We start from the raw sequence: 22,388 nt of genomic DNA on the forward strand, positions 1-22,388 counted from the left end.
CTGTATTCTCTACTGCAGAGGTGATTTCTTTAGTTACATTCTCTGAGCTAACATTAGTTACACTTGACTCAGCCTGGGCTGGAGATGAAGCAGAAGTTCAGGAGTTGTCAGGGGTTGTCTGACCACCCCAGTCTCCCAGCAATCACCTACTTAGGGAGTGAAGGAGTGTTGTGGTGGGGAAGCAGATAATATGAAGCTGATGGATAGGATTCCTGGCACCAGTGACAACTTTGAAGTCTTTAGGTTGTTTTTATGTTATTCTGAACTCTACACTGCCCTTGATTACTGTAGAGCTGTGCCACATGAGTGAGCTCTGATGCATCTTTTCTCCTGCAGTACCAAGCATATAGGTGACCCATGTGTCAAATTAGTTAAAATCCAGCTGTTGCTTTACCTATTTTTATGAAAATTTGGAGTATCAGGTTTCTTGAGAGAAAGATATCTGTTGGAATCTCTGAAAAATGGGGATGTGCTCTCTCCAGAAGAACCATGATCATAAAATGAAGGGTCAGAAGGACCCTTCTTGGTCTTGTGGAGGGGTCCATGACATTCATTATAAGATTCAAGGGTTTAGAGAGCTTTTGAAAATTAGTATCTCCTGGGAAAGTACCTTTTGGGGACAATTGAATTCTGTGTAATGGATTAAATAAAATCTTTCACACATTTGAAATTTAAACAGTTGTTTGCACTGGGCTGGATTTCCTTGATAATCCTGAAGAGCTTATGACTTCTATTGACCCCTGTATATCATGTCCACATTACCATTCTGTTTATTAAATCAGAATATAATACAGAGACCCAGAAGAGAAGATTTTCATTATTTCTTTCTTCTTTACTGCAGCAAGGTCCAAGTTGAGACAAATGTCTTATTTTATGTTGAAGCAGAAGATTAGACCAGCTTTGGTGTCAAATTTTCCTAGATATTAATAGGGCTTTAGCATCATTCAGCTAATAGAATCCTGCATCTGGGCACTGGAGAATGGCAGTCATTTGTGCTGCCTGTCTGGTTAGCAGCTTTTGAAAATGGAGCTAGTTGACATGCATCCATTGCAGCTCTGCCTCTCAGTTGATCTGCAAATCATGTCTGCCTTTTAATGAAACCCTGGTGTTTGCCCTGCCTCTCTAAGAAAAAACACACCAGAAAAACCACACCCCAAAATTTACAGTATATTTGAATAAAATATTTATTATGTCATTGGTTGGTTGCCTTGAAAGGAGTAACCGTGAAAAGAAGGATACTGCATTCTTCCAGACCATGAGGTCTCTTGGAAGTGTTCTAAGACATTTGAACCTGAAGACCCCACTCAACCTCTTCTGTCCTCCCACTTCATGTGACTCATCGAACACTGGTAACAACTCAGTGTGTAACCACGGATCAGCAGTAGGACAGCTCCCCATTATCTTTTCTTCTTCATGAACATCAAGCTGCCCAGTTAGATGCAGGCCAAAGAGACAGGGGAAATGATACATTTATGGTTAAGGCACTGACCTGGGTCACAGGAAATATTGAGTGAGGTTCTGTCTTTGCCCCAGACTCTGGGATTTTTTGTCTGTCCTCTGCTTTGTTGTACCTCTGACTGATCACCCTCATGAGGTGACAGCAATATTACAGTTGCTTAACCCCCTTCTCATTTCACAGGCATGCTGTGAAGTTAATTAACAAAGGAGAGAAGGGGGTGTTAATGGTGAAGTGCCACCACTCCACAGTTCTGAATTTTACTTCTGTTTCTGTTTCATCTTGCCCAATTGTTCTGTTTCTTTTCAAATCTTGCCATTACGCATCCTACTTTGGCTCTAGACCCCCCAGTTTGTGCAGCTGCCAACAAGCTGAGTGTGTGATTCATGGGGTTCTGCTTGGCACATTTTTTGCAGGTCTCCCAATGACACGTCCATTGACATTTTGTGACAGGGTTAGAAATTTTAATTTCATACCAAGATTAGAAAAGTGGCACTTTAGTGTGAGATGCAGACCAGTTTGAAAGATAAAATAAATAATATGTATGGAATTGACCTTAGAATGATCTGTCTTCTGCTCTGTATACTAAAGGAAGAGACCAGTGATTTATTTGAATTTGACAGGCAAATGAGAATCTAACTGTGTGTTTTGGACTGACTTTTCCCCCCTCCCCCTGCTCTTTTTTTTTTTTTTTTTTTTGTTTAGTTTGCTCTATTTTCATTAACATAGGCCGCAACCCAGAGTTTCAAATAAAATATGTGATTATAGGCCACAGCTGTTCTCAAGTTAGAAGAAATATTTGTAAACTTGGCAGCTGCTTGAGGAGTTGCAAATGGAGGAAAGAAAAACATTTAAATTTGAGTGGATTGCTTTAAAACATCACCGAGGAATTTTTCCTTTATGTGCTTCTGATGTCTCTCTAGGATCAGATCATACTGAATACTTCTATCTCTACATCTCTCCTTATACCTGCAGATTCCTTCCTTCTCTATTTTAGGTCTCTTCAGAAAAAATTGTTATGAGCTTGGATATGGCAAAATCTGTGCACTAGTTTTTCCCACTCTGATGAAATATATAATCTAGCAATTAAGGGGTTTTTTTTCTGTAACTTCATCATTACCTCTACTCAGACATAGCAGGATCTACATGGGATGTTGTATTGGTTTTGACTGGGGTGGAGTTACGTTTCTTCCCAGTGGTTGGTATAGGGCTGTGTTTTGCATTTTTGTTGATAATACAGGGATGTTTTTGTTATTGCTGAGCTTGCTGAGCAGAGCCCACACAGAGCCAAGGCCTTTTCTGCTTTGTGTACGGCCACACTGAGGAGGAAGTTGGGGGTGCAGGGGTGGTTGGGAAGAGACACAGCCAGGACAGGTGACCCAAACTGACCAGAGGGATATTCCAGACCATGGGACATCATGCTCAGTATATAAAGTGAGGGGAGGAAGGGAGGGACATTTGCAGTGCGGGTGTTTTTCTTTCCAAGTAACCATTACCTGTGATGGAGCCCTGCTCTCCTGGAGATGGCTGAACACCTGTCTGCCCATGGGATGCAGGGAATTAATTCCTTGCTTTGATTTGCTTGTGTTCTTGGCTTTTGCTTTCCCTATAAACTGTCTTTATCTCAACCCATGAGTTTTCCAGCTTTTACTCTTCTGATTCTCTCCCCATCCCACTGGTGGGCGAGTGAGTGGCTGCATGGGCCTTGGCTGCTGGCTGGGGTTACACCATGACAAATGTGGATATAATTTAGTCACAGACCATAAACATATGGTATTCCATAAACTGTGGGGTAGTGGGGCTCATTGTAACCCACGTGGGGTGAATTTTTGCACAACCTACAACAAGTTAAGGTACATGTGCATATGGTGAGTATGGAGGGATCACTAACCTGGGGCTGGAATGGTCTGGTAAATCCACGGGATGCTGGTGTACCCAGAAAACATCCTTTTTCAAATACAGAAATGGAATCATTCTGCTGATATACACAGACCAACAAAGGAACCTCTCTGGGTGTTTCTGTCCTTACCCAGATCACCTATGGGGCTTTTTTGGCTGAAGCTGAGAGGAGTATTTTAATTCTTCATCACCCCAATATTCTGTCTGCAGCAGCTGAAATTTGCCTGTGCTTTGAGGTTCCTCATGATGTGGCATTTCCTTTGGTCCATTGAGTCTGGACAACCCATGTGCTCACGTGAGCCGTGCTCTGAGAGCCCCTGGAAGAACAGAAGTAGTGGTTATGCCTTGCTTTGTATCCATTGTGTGGCTCTGAATGCTTCCATTTAGAAGAAATACAAAATTCTATCCTTTTTACTGAATTCTGGTTAAACTTTTTGTTTTCAGCATGGCTCAGAAAACCTTCCTAATTTTCTTGCAGAATCGTTATCAATTCTTTGAGGAATGAAGAATGGAGTTTTCAGAGTGACTTTTCTAGTGCTGTATCTTCAGAGCTTGCAGTATTTCATTTTTTAAGAGCTTCCTAAGCCCAGTTTATTTGTTACTGCATATGCCATATTTGTTACTGCAAAATACCTCACGGGTACCTGCACATTCAAATTTTTCTCCACAAAACTATTGACCAAAAAAGCAAAAGTTCACCCTATCTAAAGTGTAAAACTACTCCAGAAAATATAGGCTAAGCCTAAGGGAAGATGCCTTAGAAGCTATAGACGGTTCATTTCTTTATCAATAGCCTCTTCTTTTGCTGATGCTTCTCATTTCCCAAGTCCATGTTACCTTCCTGTTCTGGTCCTGATGCTTCTCCAGAAAAGGACAGCCTTTGAATTTCAGATATTCATAGAACAGATGGGTGATAATAGGATTGCATGGCATAAACAGCTATGTGTGGTTTACATGTCACCACCTGATTCCCATTGTGTTGAAGCTGGAAGTGCAGCTAATCTGTGGGAATACAAGTTTATTTTAATCCCTCTAAGTGGCACAACCAGGTTTGGCCTTTGTGGAAGAATGTGTTGGACTTTGTTCCCCAGGGCTCCATGCCAGCTCCCAGTGTGTTTCACCCCAGATCATTTGCAGTGTCTGCCTGGAAGTTATTCCATTGCCCTGTGCTCTCTGCCTCTGCTATTTCTTTTTCATATTTACACAATGCTTGCAATTTTAAATGGTCAAGCAAATGGAACAGACTGCCCAGGGAAGTTAAGGAATCACCATCCCTGGAAGTATTGGAAAAACATGCAGATGTGGCATGTGGTTTAGTGATGGACTTGGCCATGCTGGGTAAATGGTTGTACTTGACCTGGGAGATCTTTTCTGCCCTTAGTGATTCTACTGGGAGTCAGAAAAAGTGCAGAAGTAGGAGCTTTTCCTACTCCGTAGCCTTTCCAGTGGTGGTTCACCAGGGAATGTTAAACCTGTCTCTAGAGTCTAGGTTCTGTGCAATTTTCTCCTTGGAGAAAAACTGGAAAAGCTGGTGGATACTCTCCTGTCCTGCATGAATATTTCTACAAGCACTGTGCCTCAAACTTATTGACTGCTCCTAGGACTAATTTGTTCAGCTTTGCCAAGCAGTTGCTACTTCATGGTAGGAAAAAAAAAAAAAAAACAAAAAAACAAACCACAAGGCAGAGAAGAAGCTAATTAACTGGACCTTATGCAAACTCCTTTTGCTTTGCATAGGAAAGACACAAATTGTTCTCCTACCTGTGTGACACACTTTGCTGTGGAACAGCAGTTCCTTCAAGTTATATTGACCTCTTAGAGCAAATGATTTCCTCAAAAATCATGTTTGCTTTTTGATGGGTTTTCTATGTTATTAAAGAGCCATTTGAATATAGCAGAGCTGATTTTTACCACCAGCTGCATTGCAAATTCTGGAGTGCCTTGTGAAGGTTCAGTTAGCAAGAAATGTGATTATAAAAGTAAAGACTTTAATTTGCATATGCAGAACAGAGACTTTTCAGATACTATCTTTTGTTTACCTTTAAGTGCCAAATACACTGATAAATAAATAAGGCTGGATTTTGACACTGACTATTGTCAAAATAGGGAACCTTGCCCTAGGAATACAGCCATCTAAGTCTGCTGACTAGACTTACAGAAAAAATGTCACAAATAAGATTGCATATGGTAGAATTTGTCATGAATTTACCTACATATTTAGGTAGTCCTTATGTACATACAAACAATTTGGAAATATATGCATCAACTTCTTAGCCAATTTAATGCTCTTGGCAAAAGGATTTTTCTGTGCTAGTGAGTTTTAACAAAAGCAGATGGGGAAAAAACTCCCAGTCTTTTGTCCGAATGAGAGTAGCTAGAGCGAAAAAGAATCCCTCTAAAATTTAAATTTTTCCAAAATTTTCCATGTCAATTTCCATGTCTTTTATTTAAATTTAAAAAAAAAATCATGCCATTGGGAACTTGGCATTGTAGTAAGTTTGCCATGCCAAACTTCAAGTTCTTATGCCTTGAAATATAGCACCAGGAGGGTTTCTCAGGGTAGAGTTGCTGTGCTTCAATTTTTAGGTTTTTTTTTAACAAGGGTAGATCTCTAATCTTTTTCTTAGAGAACTGCTGGTTCTAGACGGTAATTACAAAAAGGAAGGGAAGGAGAGCACTGGAATGGAAAACTGAAAGTGAACCTGTTCAAATATGGGCAAGTTATAGGTGACTGAACACAGCATTGTCACAGTGAGGGTGAAAAGCTGGACTCAGTTTTTAAGAGATGACAACTGCACTGTCTAAAGTACACAGATATACCACAGAATGATATGGCATTTGATAGGAGGTATTTTTTCCATTGATGTTGTAGGGTGAAGAAGGCTTTCCTGGCTTTCCTGGACTGAAAGGGGACAAAGGAGAAAAAGTAAGTCCAAGTCTTTATTAGTTATACTCTGAAAAGTTTAAGAGTTATTAAGCTGTTGTGGAAGTCTAATGAAAACCCTCTTCAAAGTCTTTTGTTTTACCTCTGTCTTATATTTTGTTTCATTTTGTGTTAGCAAAGTGCCCAGAAAAGGAGATTGTGATGTACTGTTTTTCATCCAAGTGTAGCCTAAAGTTTTTAAACCTATTGATGATGCTCAGCCACATTTGACAAATGTGTGGAGAGCTCAAAGGCATGAGCTTTGACTAAACTTTGTAAAAACTCCAAAATACATAAATGTAATAGAATAGGAACTCAGTGCTAATACACACAGAAACATCAGAGTCTCTTCAATATGAGACACAGAAGGCTAAAGATTACTGTGCCTTTACTTGCACTGAACATAAATAACTTTCGGACTGTGGTGGCTTTTAGCTGCTTACTGTGTCATCATCTAAAAAAAAAACCAACCCAAAATTAAATCCAGTACTGAGCTATTTCTGTTGACTAGTATTTACTTTGGACACATCTGTTGGAAATCCCTTAATCAAATCCTCATTTGCAGGAGGAATTTTAGGAGTTTAAACTTTTCCCACCTCTTACAAAATAGCTAATGTTCCAGATCACAAGGCAAGATGCCCCTCCAAGTAACACACAACAAACCAGCCTTGTACAATCACAGCCTACAGTGGCAGCTTGCAGTTCCCATGTCTGTTTCTCACTTGAGCCTTTTTTTTATAACACACCTAAGACAAATCTCCTGCAGTGCCCAGAAGTGAAAACACTAAGCCAGTTCCTCACAGTGTGTTGACTTGCCTGTTGTTTGTTCCACTCTCCATTTGTTCTTTAAATTGCCAGCTGCAGGCAGCAAACTTGTTTTTTCTCCACATTTGCTGCTGTTCCTGTTAGTTGGGGAGCTATCAATCTCAGCATATTTAGTTCCATTCATCCTGGTGCATAGGAAGATTTTAAATGGCAAAATTTTAAATTTAAGTGGTGTTTGGCTTTCTGTTTCTTTGTTTTCTACACCTTTGCATATTCACAGCTCTGGGACTCACTTCTCAGTGGCCAGGGTCATTCCTGAGGACCTGAGTATATCAAGGCCTCTTTTCTATTTCCTTTTTAGGCTTACTACTTATATATACATTATAGCTTTGCCTAGAGTCTTCTGGGCTTTGGGATGAATGCTGTATAATCCAGGAGGAAAAAAAAATTAAAATGCAATTTTTGAGACAATGGGATTGTGAAGACAGAAGCTAAGAGAAGATGATAAGATAATATTAAGATGACTCAGTTGTTATGTGTCTAATTAGCTTCAGAGCTTTTATATTAATTTATTCTTAAATGAGTGAAGTGGACGAGAGTGTCGAGTTCCTCATTAGCAGCTCATCAATCGTCCCTAGTGTGTTAATGTCAGCAGCAGCTCCTCCAGAAACTGTAAATAATAAATGTTTGTGTTGAAATGTTTCTCCTCATTTCTTATTCTCTAGATGCGCTGCTCGTGTCTCTGCACTCGCAATGGGTGTTAATGCTGTGCTGATGATAACTCTGTTGTTGTTACAGGGTTCCCTGGGCTCACCTGGCCCCCCTGGGAGAGATGGAGCAAAAGGAGAAGCCGTAAGCCTTTTTGCTCCTCCCATGTAATCCTGCTTTTCAGTGCGAGGCAGGCAGTGGGAATCAATCTGCCTTGAGTGAAACACGGGACTTGTGTGGCCGTTTTCGGAGCAGCAGAAACAAATAGCAAGAGGTTGATAGCCCCGAAACTCTCCCTCACATGTCTGCAGCCAAGACAGGTGTTCCATGGATTAACCATCGCTGGAGGCTCCAGGCAACTCTGTTATCATTCATTATGGAGGGAAGGGGAGCAGCCTGTGGTTTGGGACCTGCTAATAAATAGCTGCAGCTGCAGAGCCTGGCCACTTTTTTTTATAGCAATGGCTAGCACAGAGTCCTTGGCTAGTGGAGATTGCAAAGGTGCAAGGGACCATCTTACATTTCCACAGCAGACATGGGCTGGAGAAATTGGGAGTCTTGGTCACAGAAGAAAAGACCTCAACTCCTCTTGTGCACTGATAAAAACTAAGAGAAGAGGAGGAGGGCATGGTTATTTCAAGGAAGGATGCAGGGTACCAAATACTGCCTGTAAGAGAACTACACTTGAAACACAAAACCACAAATATGTTTTCCAGTACCTCATCGAAGTGTTTTTTAGAGCCTTACATCCTTTCCCTGATCACAATCCCTTAGAAATATCTTTAACCTGATGTAGAACCTTCACCATGTCATTCACTGTCCCTTTGTGGCAATCAGTTGGTGGCAACTGAAGGAGCTTGGGGAAGGATTCTCTGGAAGGCAGGTACACACAAAAGGAGTGACACACAGAAAAAAGCTCTTTTCTTTACATCCCATTTCTTCTTTGCTCCACTATTGTCCTACTTTGAAAAAACTGTGACAATTTTTCAATATTGCTTCCAGAACTGATGCAACTTCATCACATCCCACGTGGCATGGGACTAGAAAGTGTCATATTTGTACTTGCAGAATTCCCTATAAGACATTTTTATACACTGCAAGGTGACAATTCAATAACAAGTGCATCATGCTGGCTCCATGAAGGAGGAATCCATCTTTGCACACTGTAGTCAGTGCAAGCTGTTCACAACTTAGGGAACTCATTTTTTTACTACTTGGTTGTGTTTTGTGAGTAGATGAAGAGCTGCTTCTGTTTTTATTTTCTTTCTTCCTGCTTTCATTTTTTGTGAGGAAGACACATTGTAAACTTTTAAATCTCTTTAAAATGGTACTCAGGACTGTCAGTATTTCTAACTGCATGTACTGACTAGTTTGAGCTAGCCTAGCCTTTATACAGAAAAAAGTTGTGTTTAGCAGTGATATTTCTGTTACTTGCAGGGTGAACCAGGACGGCCAGGAGCATTTGGACTGCCTGGGCCAGCAGGTCCAAAGGTAAGCTTTCCATTTCTTCTTTACATGGGCAGGCATACTTTTTTTCACTGGCTTTTTACGTTTACATGACTTGAATTACTCCTTGTTGATGACTTTTGATATTCTCACTGGTGAATGAAGAAACTCAAAATGCTCATTTTCATCAGGGGTCTGCTAAGGTATCAGCAATTATGCAAAGTTTATAAAGAGAAGAAATAACTGCTCAGTCAACAGCATAGCTGAAGAAGGTGAAGAAAACACGTTTTGGGTCCCATAAGCCTTGTGTCACATTTTCAGTAGCTTTTCCAAGTCTCACTAAGATGCAGGTGAGAATTATTATCCCTACTCTATGGCCTGGAAAAAAGATCATGAGGAGATCCTATCCTAAATGTTTCTGCCTACTTTGGGAGCTTCAGTTTTGCACCAGTGAACAGTACCTGAGTGATATAGAACTTGAGCCAGTGCTTATATCACTGGGTTTGCTTTAAACAAGGTATTTCTGAATGCAGATCTGGTGAGACTTAGCTGAGCATCAGAAATGCAAATTCTTTAACCTCTTTTCAACGTCTCAGCTCTCCTTGCCTTGTTCTCTGGTTATTGAGGGGATAAATACCCCTCAGGTGGTTTCAGCCTTGTTGTTATAACACAAGAAATAGATGGTGCATTGTGACAAGTGTGTTTTTAGGGGTATCATGCACAGCAAGTTCAGCTCATCTTGTGAAAGGTGCTGCAAGGACAACAAATTGATTGCCTGAATTAACTTCACTCAGTTCTGTTCCTGAAGAAGCCAAGGCCTTTGAATATCTCATCTTTCTGGAAGAGCCATTTCTAGCCACCTAAATCTCACACTGAGTTCACTGATGCAATTATCCTCAAACTGGAGTTAAGTACTTCAGCACCTTTCTGGGTGTAGAATTGACTGTCCCTTGGCTCTGTCTGAGAGGACGTGATGAAGCTCTGTGTTCCTCAGCTATGCAGAGCCCTGTCTCCAAAATGTCCCTGTGTCTTTGCATAGAGGGAAATTCACCCTTTCCCAAAGGTATCAGGAGGGTATCAGAACTCACGAGGAGTTTGTAGATTAGCAGAGATACTTGGCAGCCATCCCAGGGTTCTCTGTGGAAACCATATTGGCTTCAGCAGGGGATAAATGACACGTGCAAAGCAGGGCTGGGCTGAGCTAAGCTGAGTGGAGGCACACTGAATATTTTGCCCTTCAGTGAGATTTGGATCTGGGATGAAATGAACTGAATTCATCGCTCACAAATGCTTTTTAGCTGCATCTCTCCTATCAAGTAAATAAATACATATTTTCTCTCTGTCCTGCATGTCTCGTGGTGGAATTATAAACCAGCAGGCTATATGAGGCTCTTTGTGGTATGAACTTCCTCACACTTGCTTTGCAAAGCTCTAACGAACCAAGTTAAACTGAGGCACCTACATCTTCCTCAAGGTGAGCTTGATCTTGCTCCAGATTTCCCACCAGGTTGTTCAGGAACATGGAGTCCCGCCAATTAATGGGGCAATGCTAAATAGAAGGAGTTCAGATCTATGGGTTGAGCAGGACAGATGCTGATGGGGCTGAACCTAAAGACATCTGACTGGACAGTGCCAGGTGCTCCCAGGGAAGAATGAGCTTGGCCAACCCTAGCCTCTCGCAGGTGCCTAAATATAAAATTATTGTGTGTTTTCACAGTGATTTTCATTTACCTCAGTGGATGCATTGGCTGTGTGCAGTGTCCTTGAGCTGGATTCTGGCCTGAGCTATTTTAAGAAACAACCCTGACTTGCTGACAGGGCTTTAAAATCTAAAATGGGAATCCACACTCCTTTATTCCTTGGTGTGAAGCCTGAGCACCTCATCAGCGTGGAGCAAGGTGTATAAGGATGGGTGGAGTTGGCAATTAGAGAGGTCACATCTCCAGTTACTGGTGTAATGATTATTTAGGGTTTTTTTGCCAGATCACTTATTTTTGTCATCAGCAGCAGCTCTGGGCTCTACCCCAGGCTCCATGGAGAGCAACCTAGCAGTTTCTCTGGTTGGTTGGGTTGTGATCCTTCCTGTCTCAAACCATCTTCATTAGCACTGAGCCAGGCAAACCCAGTGCGTGCTCAGCAATGAAACCAGTGCCCCAGGAAATTCAGCCCCTTGTTTATCTACTTAGCTGAGGAGCCTTTTGCTTCAGTGGGAATTGCCAGCACTTCCTTTTACAAAGTTGTCTTGTACTTTTTACAGACCTCATTAATTGTGTGAACCTTCCAGTAGCACAGATAAGAGTCCTCCAGACTTCTGGTAATGGAATTTCAGTCCAAGGAGTTACAGAAATGGCTGCCGAGCCCTTTAGGGTTCATGTACAGGTTATAGGAATGAAATAGACGTGGTATGTCATCCCTGGTTTTACTTCTCAGTGATGTCTCCAGGGGACATTGTTCCTAGCTCAGTATCTTCAGCATAAAACTGTAGGGTTTGGAATGGGATTTTTCTTTTTCATCAAACCTGGAGGGTAAACTTCTTTGTTCCCCAAGAAGGATGTGTGATCTTGCTGGCTTATAAGTTGGACACAAAGAAGAATTATCAAAGTCAGCCTTCTGCTGAGGTGTTGGAGCTTCTGGTTAGAGATGTCATGGTAGTCTGAGATGGCAAGAAATATTCACTGGGCAGCGTGGAAAACTCCCAAATAACTGTGTGGGACCTGGCAGGTTAATTTAAATGGAAGAAGTGGGTCGAGAGAAAAAGGGCCATATCTTAGATTGTTCATTGTACAGTGTTACAGCAGAGAAATAAAGTTTGGATTTTTGAGATCAGACCCTTTAGCCTGCAATATCCTGCAGCAAATATTCAACCTTTTCCTTCGGTCCTCCCCCCCCCCCCCCCCCCATCTCCAATAAAAGGATAAAGAGGTTTTATGTGGTTGTCATTGCTGTGGCGCAGACATAGCTATAGCATTCCCATCTGAACTGACAGTTATCTGCACTTAATAGAAAAACCAGAGGGAGAGGGGAAAGAAAAATCAATCCTTTGAAATAAAAAGTATTAGGTAAGAGTTTCATTTTGACAAATTTCCTTCTTGCTTGCTTGAGCTGTCGAAGGTCTCACGCTTCTCTGGTTTACCAGACATGATCTCAGCACAGGCCTTGAGTGGGTTCAGCACATCTCATCCAGACAACCCCAGTTTATCTGTAGCTTCTGCTGAGTGCTGAGTACAACCACGTTTTATGTAACAGGACTGAGATGGACTTCTGTAATTTGGACAACTTGGAGCAAGACTCTTTCTTTTGAGGTTTTGCCTAGACTTTGGTAGCCGTATTTTTCTACAGGGTGAAGGAGAGATTTAGGTGCATGCCTGCTGCTCTTCCTCCACTATTAGAGGACTTGCAATGCTTCTTGACCTTGCAGAGGTTTTCACATGTCTAATCCCAGAGCCACCTTTGCTTGTGCTTGAACCCTACTCTTGTTAACCTGCACTGGGGAAAAAAAAAATCCTCAGTTCTGCTACTAATTAATGGAAAACACATCTTACATTTTAATTTCATTATCTTTTTAATATGAAACTTCTATTAATACAAAATGTAAGAATTATTTTAAAATTATTTAACAATAATATCTGTATCTGTTTTGAAGCCTTATCCGTTACAGACACCCAATTAGTGTTAGGCAGGAGTTAGATGAGAGTGATGGGAAAGGGGAAGTGATATAAATAAGAACATGATCAGTTGAATTGGTGTTACAAGATGCCAAACCAGTTCTCTAGGTCAACTTGCCAAGCCCAGGCTGTCTCCATTGGACAGCTCTGATGGCTGAGCCTGTTCATCTGAGGATTCAGATAATTTTCGGGCATTGTAAAACACATAAAGGCACACTGTGAGTACTCTACATTACAGTGTACCTTCTCCAGGGTGAGTCAGTGCACAAACAGCTGAAAGACTGATGAAATTTACCTGATCCTCTTGCATTTTTTCCTATCAGTAAAAATAAACATTGGAAAATTTATTCTGGTCTGTTTCTTTTCATTTCCTCTTCAAAACATGTAAGATTTTGAAGACTGTGATCATTTTGCAGCAATGTACAGCTTTGCTTTTTTCCATTAACACTGTGTTCCGGAGCCCCAACAGGTGTTATGTGAAACAACTGACATTGCCAAACCTTCAGATATGACCTGTAGGGAAACCTGTATGGGAAAGTTTGCCTTTGTAGGTTAAGTCTGAAAGCAGAAGGATAAAATTTGCTAATGTGTGAGGGGACAGAGGAAAATATCGGAGTGTCAGCTGGGGTAAGTAGTTGGAAAGTAAGACACTGCTCCTGTATTAGCACTGAGAGAGTCAAGAAGTCTCAGTGTGAGCCTGGAAAAGCAACTTGCATTTCTGACTAACTAATTTTATTCTTGGTCTTTTATGTGAAAGAGTTTCTGGTGGTTTACTGTATCTCAATTTCTTGCCAGGGATCTGAGGGAAAACAGGGTCCTCCAGGCATTAAAGGCTACGTAGGTGCACCGGTAAGTCATGGCTCTTGTTCAATTTCTAATGCTCTAGAAACTTCCTTACTTTTTCAGTGTGTTCTGCCCAGATATTTTTTAAATTATTATTATTATTATTATTATTATTATTATTATTATTATTATTATTATTATTATTAAGCAGTCTATATCTGTCTGACCACTTATCTGCACTATGTTCAAGTGGTGAAATTTTCTTGATTTCACTGGGTTTCTTTTGTCTTCTTTAAATAAGAACAGACATGATGGCCAGTAGAGAGGAGTCAACAGAAATGACTAGTTTACTGAGATAACAGCTGGTGATTTTGTGAGGTTCCCACTGTAATGCAATTGCTTTGGTCTGTGATGATGTACCATTTATATGGTGCTTGAAAAACTTCATCAAAACACCAAGAAAAAATACAACCTCTCAGCAAGTTTCCAGTCATATTTTCAAAGCTCTCAGGGAATAGCCTTTGGTCTCAGGGGACAAACCTGAAATGAATAAACAGACAGCAAGACCAAAATAAATTAGATTCTATCCAGTTAGCACCTCTGTCTTGTGGTCCCAGCTTGGTAAGCAGCCTTTAAGCTGGTGCTGGAAAGGCTGACTGGATTTTCTGGGATTTGATGACCAAAAAGCGGTCACCTCCTACAGGCTGAGGGATGAAAGGATTGTGAGCTGCTCTGCCAAGAAGTACTTGGGATGCTGGTGGATGAAAAGTTGGACATGAGCTGATAGCAGCCACTCACATGCTGCCCAAAAGCACCATGGGGAGTAGGTGAGGGAAATTATTCTGCTCCTCTGCTCTGCTCTGGTGAGACCCCACCTGCAATGCTGCATCCATCACTGTGGTCCCAGCACAGGAAAGATTCAGGGACCTCTGAGAGCAGGTCCAGAACAGGGCCATGGATGTGGTAGGAAGGCTGTAGCACCTCTCCCGTAAGATAAGGCTGAAAACTGAGGTTGCTCAGTCTGGAGAAGGCTCTGAGGAGATCTTAATGTGGCCTTTCAATATTTAAAAGATGCCAAACCTTTTAATAAGACCTGTTGTGATAGGACAAGGGATAATGGTTTTAAAGTAAAAGGGGGTAGGTTTAGATTGGATATAAGGCAGCAACGTTTTACCATGAGAATGGTGAGAATCTGGAACAGGTGAGGTTGGATGCCCCATTCTTGGAAACATTCAAGGCCAGCTTGGACTGGGCTCTGAGCAACTTGCCCTAGTATAAAATAGCCCTGCCTATTAAGATGATTATGTAAATCATGCTGAGGGCCAAATATACCCAGACACGGAGCTCTCATTAGCTCTGACCTAAGGCTCCACTATAGTGAAAAGTAAACTGAAATTTAAATTATTACAGCAAGAAGCACTATAAGCTTTGGCAGTTTCAGAATGGTCACTGCTGACTGAGCATATTTGTCTCTCTATAGCTATTAGTTGATTGTTCAGTTTCTACAATACAGATAAAATACAAGGTGTCTGCTGAGCGAAGGGAAGGTGAAATCCCTTTTTGCCCATTGAGTCCATTGTCTGTGCTAGTGCCACATCAAACCAAGCTCCAGCAATGTTTCTGGTGTAGCTGGGAGGAGATGAATTATGCAGTCCTGAGGAACAATGGCATTGTATTCACAGCACAAAAATGTGCAGGCCCCCAGGACAGAGCGCATCTAACCTTTGCCAGTTCTCAAAGCTACCTGCTGTCTGTCTGGCTGCCACATCCAAACCCACCAGGAACGGGAATTCTTGCTTGTTTATGCGATAGGTTTTCTCATCAGTATTGTCCTTTACCAAAGTTCTCATTGTTTACAAGAAACTTGAAAAATGCAGAGGATTGGTTGTTTTCCAGACCATCTGCAGCTGTGGTGTGTTCCCTGTTCCTCCACTCTGCTGTTGGCAGGAGGGTCGTGTGTCTGCAGGCAATATGATATTACAGATGTTCTTGGGCTCACAAGCTGTCCCTGCTCTGTGAGTCTGCTTAAATCATGCCTGCGGCCAACTCTGAGGACTGGCAACACAGAAAATGTCCTTGAGGTTCAGTTGAATAGATTGTGCAGATGTGCACACTGATTTGGTGACTAATTAGAGGAGGTAACTATGCCTCTACTCGGATTTACCTTTATAATCTTTGTTTCTTTTTATTTTTAGGGTCTACAAGGAGAAAGAGGAGAAAAGGGAACACGAGGAGACAAGGTATTCCTGCTGCATGCTAGGAAAGGCCAAGCTTGTCCTTTGTCCACTAGGTGAGGTGGACTACCAGGCCAGCAGCTCTGGAGAGGGATGGAGTTTCCTCACTGTCCTGCACTTCCAAGTGCTCTCCACCTCCCATGGGTGTGCAGGAAGGCTTTTGGGATCTATGCTGTCTACTATGCTCACATTTAGGGACTTCTTGTGTGTGTGAGTGTGTAGCCAGGGATGGAGGAGATAGAGGAGGAGAGGAGTGGATGTTGCCAGTGTGAAGATCTGAAGGGGTGTCCACATTGTGTGCACAACCTGAGAGTTGAGAATGGTCACTGACTGCCACTGCCCAGGTCTGCATTCAGCATTTTCCCATCTCATTCCGGTTTTTCATGTCATCCAACTTCATACGTTTGTTTCTTCTCCCATCCCCATAAACCCATAAAGTACCAAGTAATTAATAAAGTACCAAGTACTATGTCAAAGGCTTCAATCAAATGGAGTTACTTCCCAGTTCCATCTTCTCTCCTGATTGTGAAGAGCTGTTTCACAAAGTACAGGTCACTCTGGGATTTGAACCATGTTTGTGGCTCAAGGATTACTTATTATACCTGGAATGGACATTTAAAAGGAGAGCTGGGCAGGCACAAAGCCTTAGTTATTTCAGCTTGCTCATTGTGTTCAGAGAGACCTCAGATGTGCACCCACTTCTGCTGTAGACTTCCTTGGCAATGCTCAGGGCCCCCCAAAAATGTTCTGTCTTGCTTATGACTCAAGCCAGTCCTGACACAGGTTGATCTCAGAAAGGGTCTGGCAACTTTGCCTGTGTTGGTGTAAAGGAGGGAGTCATCCTCTTGCTGGCATAGCTCTGTTCCCATTTCTCAGTCTCCATCTTCTTCTGGAGAGAAAAGCCCACGATTAACACCAAACTTTTGCCAACTGGGAAAAATTATCAATAGACCCTTAGTGTGAGATATTGTGTTTCTCTTTACCAACATCCTTTCTGCTGTTTATTATAAAGTAGCCATGATCGTATTTTGAATTACCTATCCTTATTATCGCAGCTAGAGGAAATGGCTGGATTTTACTTTATCTTTGTCATGGTTTTCCTTCAGCCCTTTGCAGAACTGGAAAGGTGTCCTGTGTCTAGCCACTGCCTCTGCTGCTTTTCCAGAGCCAACATTGTCTAATCTGCTGGAATATTTGGCTCCTGGAAGAAAATCCATCTTTCTGACATCACTGTGATGGGAGAGGAAGCTGGAGCTGTGTGTGGGCAGGCAACTGACTAAGTAGAGGAAGATTAAAGTGGGGAAGAAATGAATTAGGTTTTGTTTCATTAGAAGGATCTGCACAATTAGAGATGCCCCCCCATCCTTTTTTTTTTTTTTCCCCTGAAGCAGCCAAATCTCTGCTACAACAATTGTGCTTCGATTTTTTCCCAGGTTTTAATAATGGTCTCAGTGCACCCACTCCCAGTGCTATAACTTTTACCAGTCAGTACTACTGTGAAAACAGTGGGCGTAAATTTGGTGGGCCAAATATTTTCTTGTCTGCTCTTCAGTCCATAACCTGAATACTGACACCTACGCAACCTCTGTTTCTTTGTGCCTGAAGAGAAAACGGGTTGTAGTATCAGATGGGAGCCCTAGTTCATGCTCTGAGTATTGTTTTATCAAGTTTTCCCCCTTACTACCAAAAAACCCCTGAGTATCCCATCCAACTTGCTGAATTTTTCACATATCCTGGGACCTCAGATGTAAATGTTGAGGTTTTATAGTGAGGTTCCCAAATCCAGTAGTACGGGTTACACCTGCACTTAAGAAAAGCACTGCACCATATGAGGGATATTCTATGCCCTTTTGTATCCAATGAGCTCATTGTAGACCCCAGGACACACTCCAGAGATAATGATGATGCACTGCCCTGCTAACAGGAGCCATATCTGTATGTGATACTTGGCATTCTAATTTAGGCATGTCCAGCAGTTCAGTGTGACAAAGGGCATTGCTTTTGCTGCATAATCCTGTGTCCATCCTGTAAAACCTTGTCTGTTTAACTGAGAAGGAATTGTGCAAGAAGGCAGCAGGACTGGTCTGCTGCTGCCACATCCCTCTGCAGTGTTTTTTTCTCTCCTCCAGCCTTTCCAGGGCCCTATAGACTCCTGGGTAATCATTTTTCCAACTAACCATTAAATTTTCTAAATGGTAGAGGTCAGAGAGCAGCACTGAAATTTTGGCAGAATTTTCATTTCCCCTAGTTGCTTGTGAATCTTCACCATTTTGTTCCACTGGTAAAAAGAACAAAAAGCAGTAGAACACAGGAGAAAGAAATGGAATCTTAAAGTGAAAATTTGAGAATGAAACTTTAATGTGTTTGTTCTCTCTGTTGGGAGAATAGTGCCTTTCACTGAATAGCCTTATTTAAAGAATGGAAAAATAATAAAAAATATTTATAATGACAGATTTTTCTGAAGGAGCAGCAGAAAACACAATCGTTTGGAGTGTTTTCAAACAGCTTTTTTTGTATTTGCTTGTATGAATAATACATTTGCCTTTCCCAGCCCCCATTGGTAGCAGTAAGAACATCGACACTTTTCTGTTTTGGCAGCTAAATCAGCGTGTGTGAAGTATTCATTGCTGTAGTGTATTGATGTTAAAAATTCTCCTGGGAACACACTGCACATTTTGTCAGCATTATACCAGGCTGTTGCTTGTTGAAAGTCTTAAATTCAGGATATTTGTAGTTCAGGCAGTGCAGAGGAAAGCATTAATGTGGAAACTATCACCTCCAAAGCAAGTGGATCTGGGTGTCTGAAACTGGTTTTCAGCTGTTTTCTGGAGGATATAAGTCTCTCTAATTTCATTCCTTGAATACATAATTTGAAATAACATTTATGTTAGAAGACCGATTTACTTTCTAAGCAGGAAAAATAAATATCGATTAGCAAATCTATTTCTGACTTGGCAAATCAATGTAGTTTACAAAAGAAGCTAATTTATTCCAATGCTGTAAGTGTAGGCTTGCAGGTAATAACAGTGGTCTAACAGAGTTTAAGATACATAAAAACACTAACAAAACACCATAAAACTCTTCGTTTTCTGTCACTACTTGTACTTGTAGAATTTGTTTTTACATGCACATTCATGTTAACATTGGCACTGTATGTGTGTTAGATAGTTTATATTCAGCTGTGTGTGAAGGATTCAAACAAAATCTGTGTTTCATTCTTCAGAGGTTTAAGGACTTCAGAGAATGCAGGAAAGTCCCTGTTTCTAGGAGTTTTTAAACTAAAGAGATAGAATGGTCAAAGGCCACAACAAAAGTGAAGTTCAGCAGAAGTATGTAATTGATCCAGTTATCTCTATCAAGAACCTCCATTATAAAATATGAAATATGTTGAGCCTGAATATGGAGGAACAGTAGAGATCAGGGTCAGAATTCAAAATTATCCTGTAAACACAATCCCCCAAATTGAGAAGGGGGAGCTGCATCATGTTTCATACACAGAGGACAACAAATTGCAGTTATGGATTGGAAACAACTGATCAAAGAGCTGTCTTGTGGGAAGGGAGGTTGATGTAAAGCAAACATTATCCTAGTATTTAAACAGGAGAATAGTCTAAAGAACCTGAAAACATATTCCTGCTCAAAGTTAGCCTCAGGTGTATTGAGTTTCATGCACCTAGCTACAATGAAGATGTGGAAAAATTGGGACACTGCACACAGGGGAGCAATAAAAATGATCAGAGGACTGACAAACATACCCATAAAGAAAAGTTGAAAGTATTATGGTTGTTTAGTCTAGAGAAGTTTGAAAGGGGAGTTTTGTAAATCTTCAAATACATAACAGGTCATTGTAAAGATGAAGGAAACATTTCTCTCTGTGGGAGGTTAGGGAAAGACTTCATAGTCTGGAACTGCAGAAAAAAAAAATCAGGTTTAGGTACAGGGGAAAAATCCTTATCTTCAAGTAATAAAAATAAAGTAGCGAAATCCATTGCATACGGACTTTGTGGACTGTCCAGCTCTGGAGACATACAGAAACAAATTAATTGCTCCCCCAGGCTACAGAAAGGAAAGGGGAAAAATTAGATTTTTCTTTGCTGGGTAAAACCAACCTATTGCTGGATTGCTTTATTATTTTTGTGAGAGCTGTTCTGGGCTGACGTTCTCCTGGAGCACATTGTCCAGTTTACACCAACCAACCTCAGCAGGCAGAGGAGGAATGCCAATGTGGAAAGGTAGCACACACCAGCTTCTGGTTGCAGCAACTTTTCATGGTACAGATGTAGAAACTTCAGCTGTTTTCTCTATGGGACTGGCTGGAATTTCTCTCCTTATCCATTACTCTTGGAGCAGATAATATGGACATCACCTTCAGGGCAGTGACTTAAACAGCACAGATTTAAAATATAGTGGTTCTTTCTCTTCTTTTTCCAGGGAGACAGAGGCCTGGATGGATTCCCTGGAAAGCCAGGTGTGGAGGGGAAACAGGTATGTGGCAAATGCTCAATAATTGGAAGTGTTTCTTTGGAAAGAGGGGAAGTTGACCCTAAAAGTGAGACTTATCCTGGGTGATTACTCAGTCATAACAGTACCTAATCATGTCCTTTTTCTGAGGATCTTAGTTGGCACAGGTTTTTTTGTTTGTTTGTTTTTAGAATTTAACTAGAATGCAATTTGGAGTCACAGGAAATGCCAGTCCTTTAAATGTGACAGCTCAAATGTTTGTCTTAATTTTCATTAAATGCATAAGAAAGGACTCAGAAAAAATTCAGTTGTTTAAGCTCACAACAGGAAAGGAAGAGAACTGGATTTAATATATAGGGTTTGTTTTCAATAAAAAAACGCTTGGAGCTATTTACATTTTTAAAACAAAAAGAAAACAGAAAGTGGCCTGGAAGGTCAGTATATTTCTGCTGATCAGACACACAGTGCTTTGTCTAAAGCTGCTATCTGTAGATTCCACAAGACTGTTTTCATTACCCTGCAAATGATACCTAATGAGAAGCATCCTTTTCCTCCAAGGACCTTCTGGGCTAAATAACAAAGGACAGAATAAGAGGCAGAGGCCAGAAGTGATCTGCAAAAAGCCATGCAGCTAATGTACCCTTGAGCCTGATGCCTCCAGGGTACAAGATCTTGCTCTGTTCCTCAGCCACAGTTTACCTTGTACCAAGAAGTGTGTGTGTCTAGTTAGTGTTTATCACTATCCTTGCAAGATGGAAATGTTTTCCGGTGCTACAGATGGATAAAGAACTGATTTATATTTACAGCAAATGTAGATGAAGTAGGAAATCGCAGAGGGATGTGGAGATGAATCCTGTTTGTTTACTACTTCAAAGAAACAATTTCTCCAAGTAAAACCCTGTTACAGAAGTTGGGGTTTCTGAACGTTTTCTTCCTTTTTCATGTCTAGACACTTAGAAGGGAGTAAATCTTCATGCGTGAATTTTATACTAGATTTTGTGTTTGACACTGATATACTCACTGAACTACAATTCTTCTGAATTAGCTAAAATTGGATTGGTGGTATTGTGGTTGCTGTGGCATCTCCATAGTTATTCTCTTTCCTCTCTGTGCAGCAGAGTCAAAGCAGCCTCATGTTCTATTAGTTCCTCCCCAGTGCAATAGGACATCACTGTTTATGCTGCCAATACCTGCAGCCTTATGTTTCTCTCACACTTAAGACACAAAGAGTTTTCTCTCAATTTTGCCTCTTTATAGGGCCCTCCTGGCAGCCCTGGCTCTCCCGGTGTTAGTGGGACCAAAGGAGAAAAGGTAAGTTGGGATGGGATGCACAGAGTGGATTTGGAAACACATTTGTTAATTCTTGCTTGGGCCCTCAGTGCCGGAAATATCAGGGCTGTTGAACTAATATTTATCTCATTTGTATATAACAAAAGTTTATATATATTTAAATATTTCACTTTTCTGACATGGCTTCAGTCTGAAATGGGTATGAGTGAGTGTTAAAATGTGTCTAGTCACAGCTCCTCTGCTCTTAGTTTAATGCTTATAGTGAAACTAGAAGGAAATCGAGTGCAGTTTGGGTCAGGAAATCTTCCTCATCTAAGAAATGTGGGTAGGAATTTCAATATGTTTGTGTAGAAGCTGTTTTTCTGACCCAGGAGATGTAGAATTGACTCGGAAAGTGACAACAAAATGCCTCTGAGCCTCCTACCTGCAAAATAATTATTCACTGCTCTCAGAAGCAATTCTGACCTTGTTATTTTTCAGAGTTGTTAGAGTATCCAGGGCAGCCATATGTTTCCCTCTGTTAGAGATGATGCTGTGGTTTTGGTATTTCCGACCACCTCTTCGGCAGGAGTGGAAAGGCATGGCCAATTCTGGATTTCTTTCTCTTTTTCTCCTCTGGATTAAGTCAGTGACTCTTATTCAAGAATGCAGAGATTGGAAGCATTTCCCACTATTCTCTTCCTGCAGTAGTGATCAGTCTTGAGTTCATAACACTGAACCAGCTGCAGCTGGTGCTTCCAGAAGATGTTTGTCTCCTT

At 41.2% G+C, this 22,388-nt stretch overlaps 1 protein-coding gene across 1 annotated transcript in view; it reads left to right on the forward strand.

The window, feature by feature from the left end:
- Positions 1 to 22,388, forward strand: part of COL22A1 (collagen type XXII alpha 1 chain) — a 201,780-nt gene that overhangs the window by 81,952 nt on the left and 97,440 nt on the right. Inside the window, exons 13-19 of the mRNA XM_066203455.1 lie at positions 6,228 to 6,281; positions 7,842 to 7,895; positions 9,189 to 9,242; positions 13,658 to 13,711; positions 15,841 to 15,885; positions 20,311 to 20,364; positions 21,598 to 21,651. Coding sequence (XP_066059552.1) covers positions 6,228 to 6,281; positions 7,842 to 7,895; positions 9,189 to 9,242; positions 13,658 to 13,711; positions 15,841 to 15,885; positions 20,311 to 20,364; positions 21,598 to 21,651 — 369 coding nt within the window. The remainder of the gene's footprint in view (positions 1 to 6,227; positions 6,282 to 7,841; positions 7,896 to 9,188; positions 9,243 to 13,657; positions 13,712 to 15,840; positions 15,886 to 20,310; positions 20,365 to 21,597; positions 21,652 to 22,388) is intronic.

Source organism: Chamaea fasciata, unplaced genomic scaffold (assembly GCF_029207755.1).
Source record: "Chamaea fasciata isolate MVZ Bird 193981 ecotype frontalis unplaced genomic scaffold, bChaFas1.0.hap1 SCAF_1, whole genome shotgun sequence".
In the NCBI taxonomy this organism is placed as follows: domain Eukaryota; kingdom Metazoa; phylum Chordata; class Aves; order Passeriformes; family Sylviidae; genus Chamaea; species Chamaea fasciata.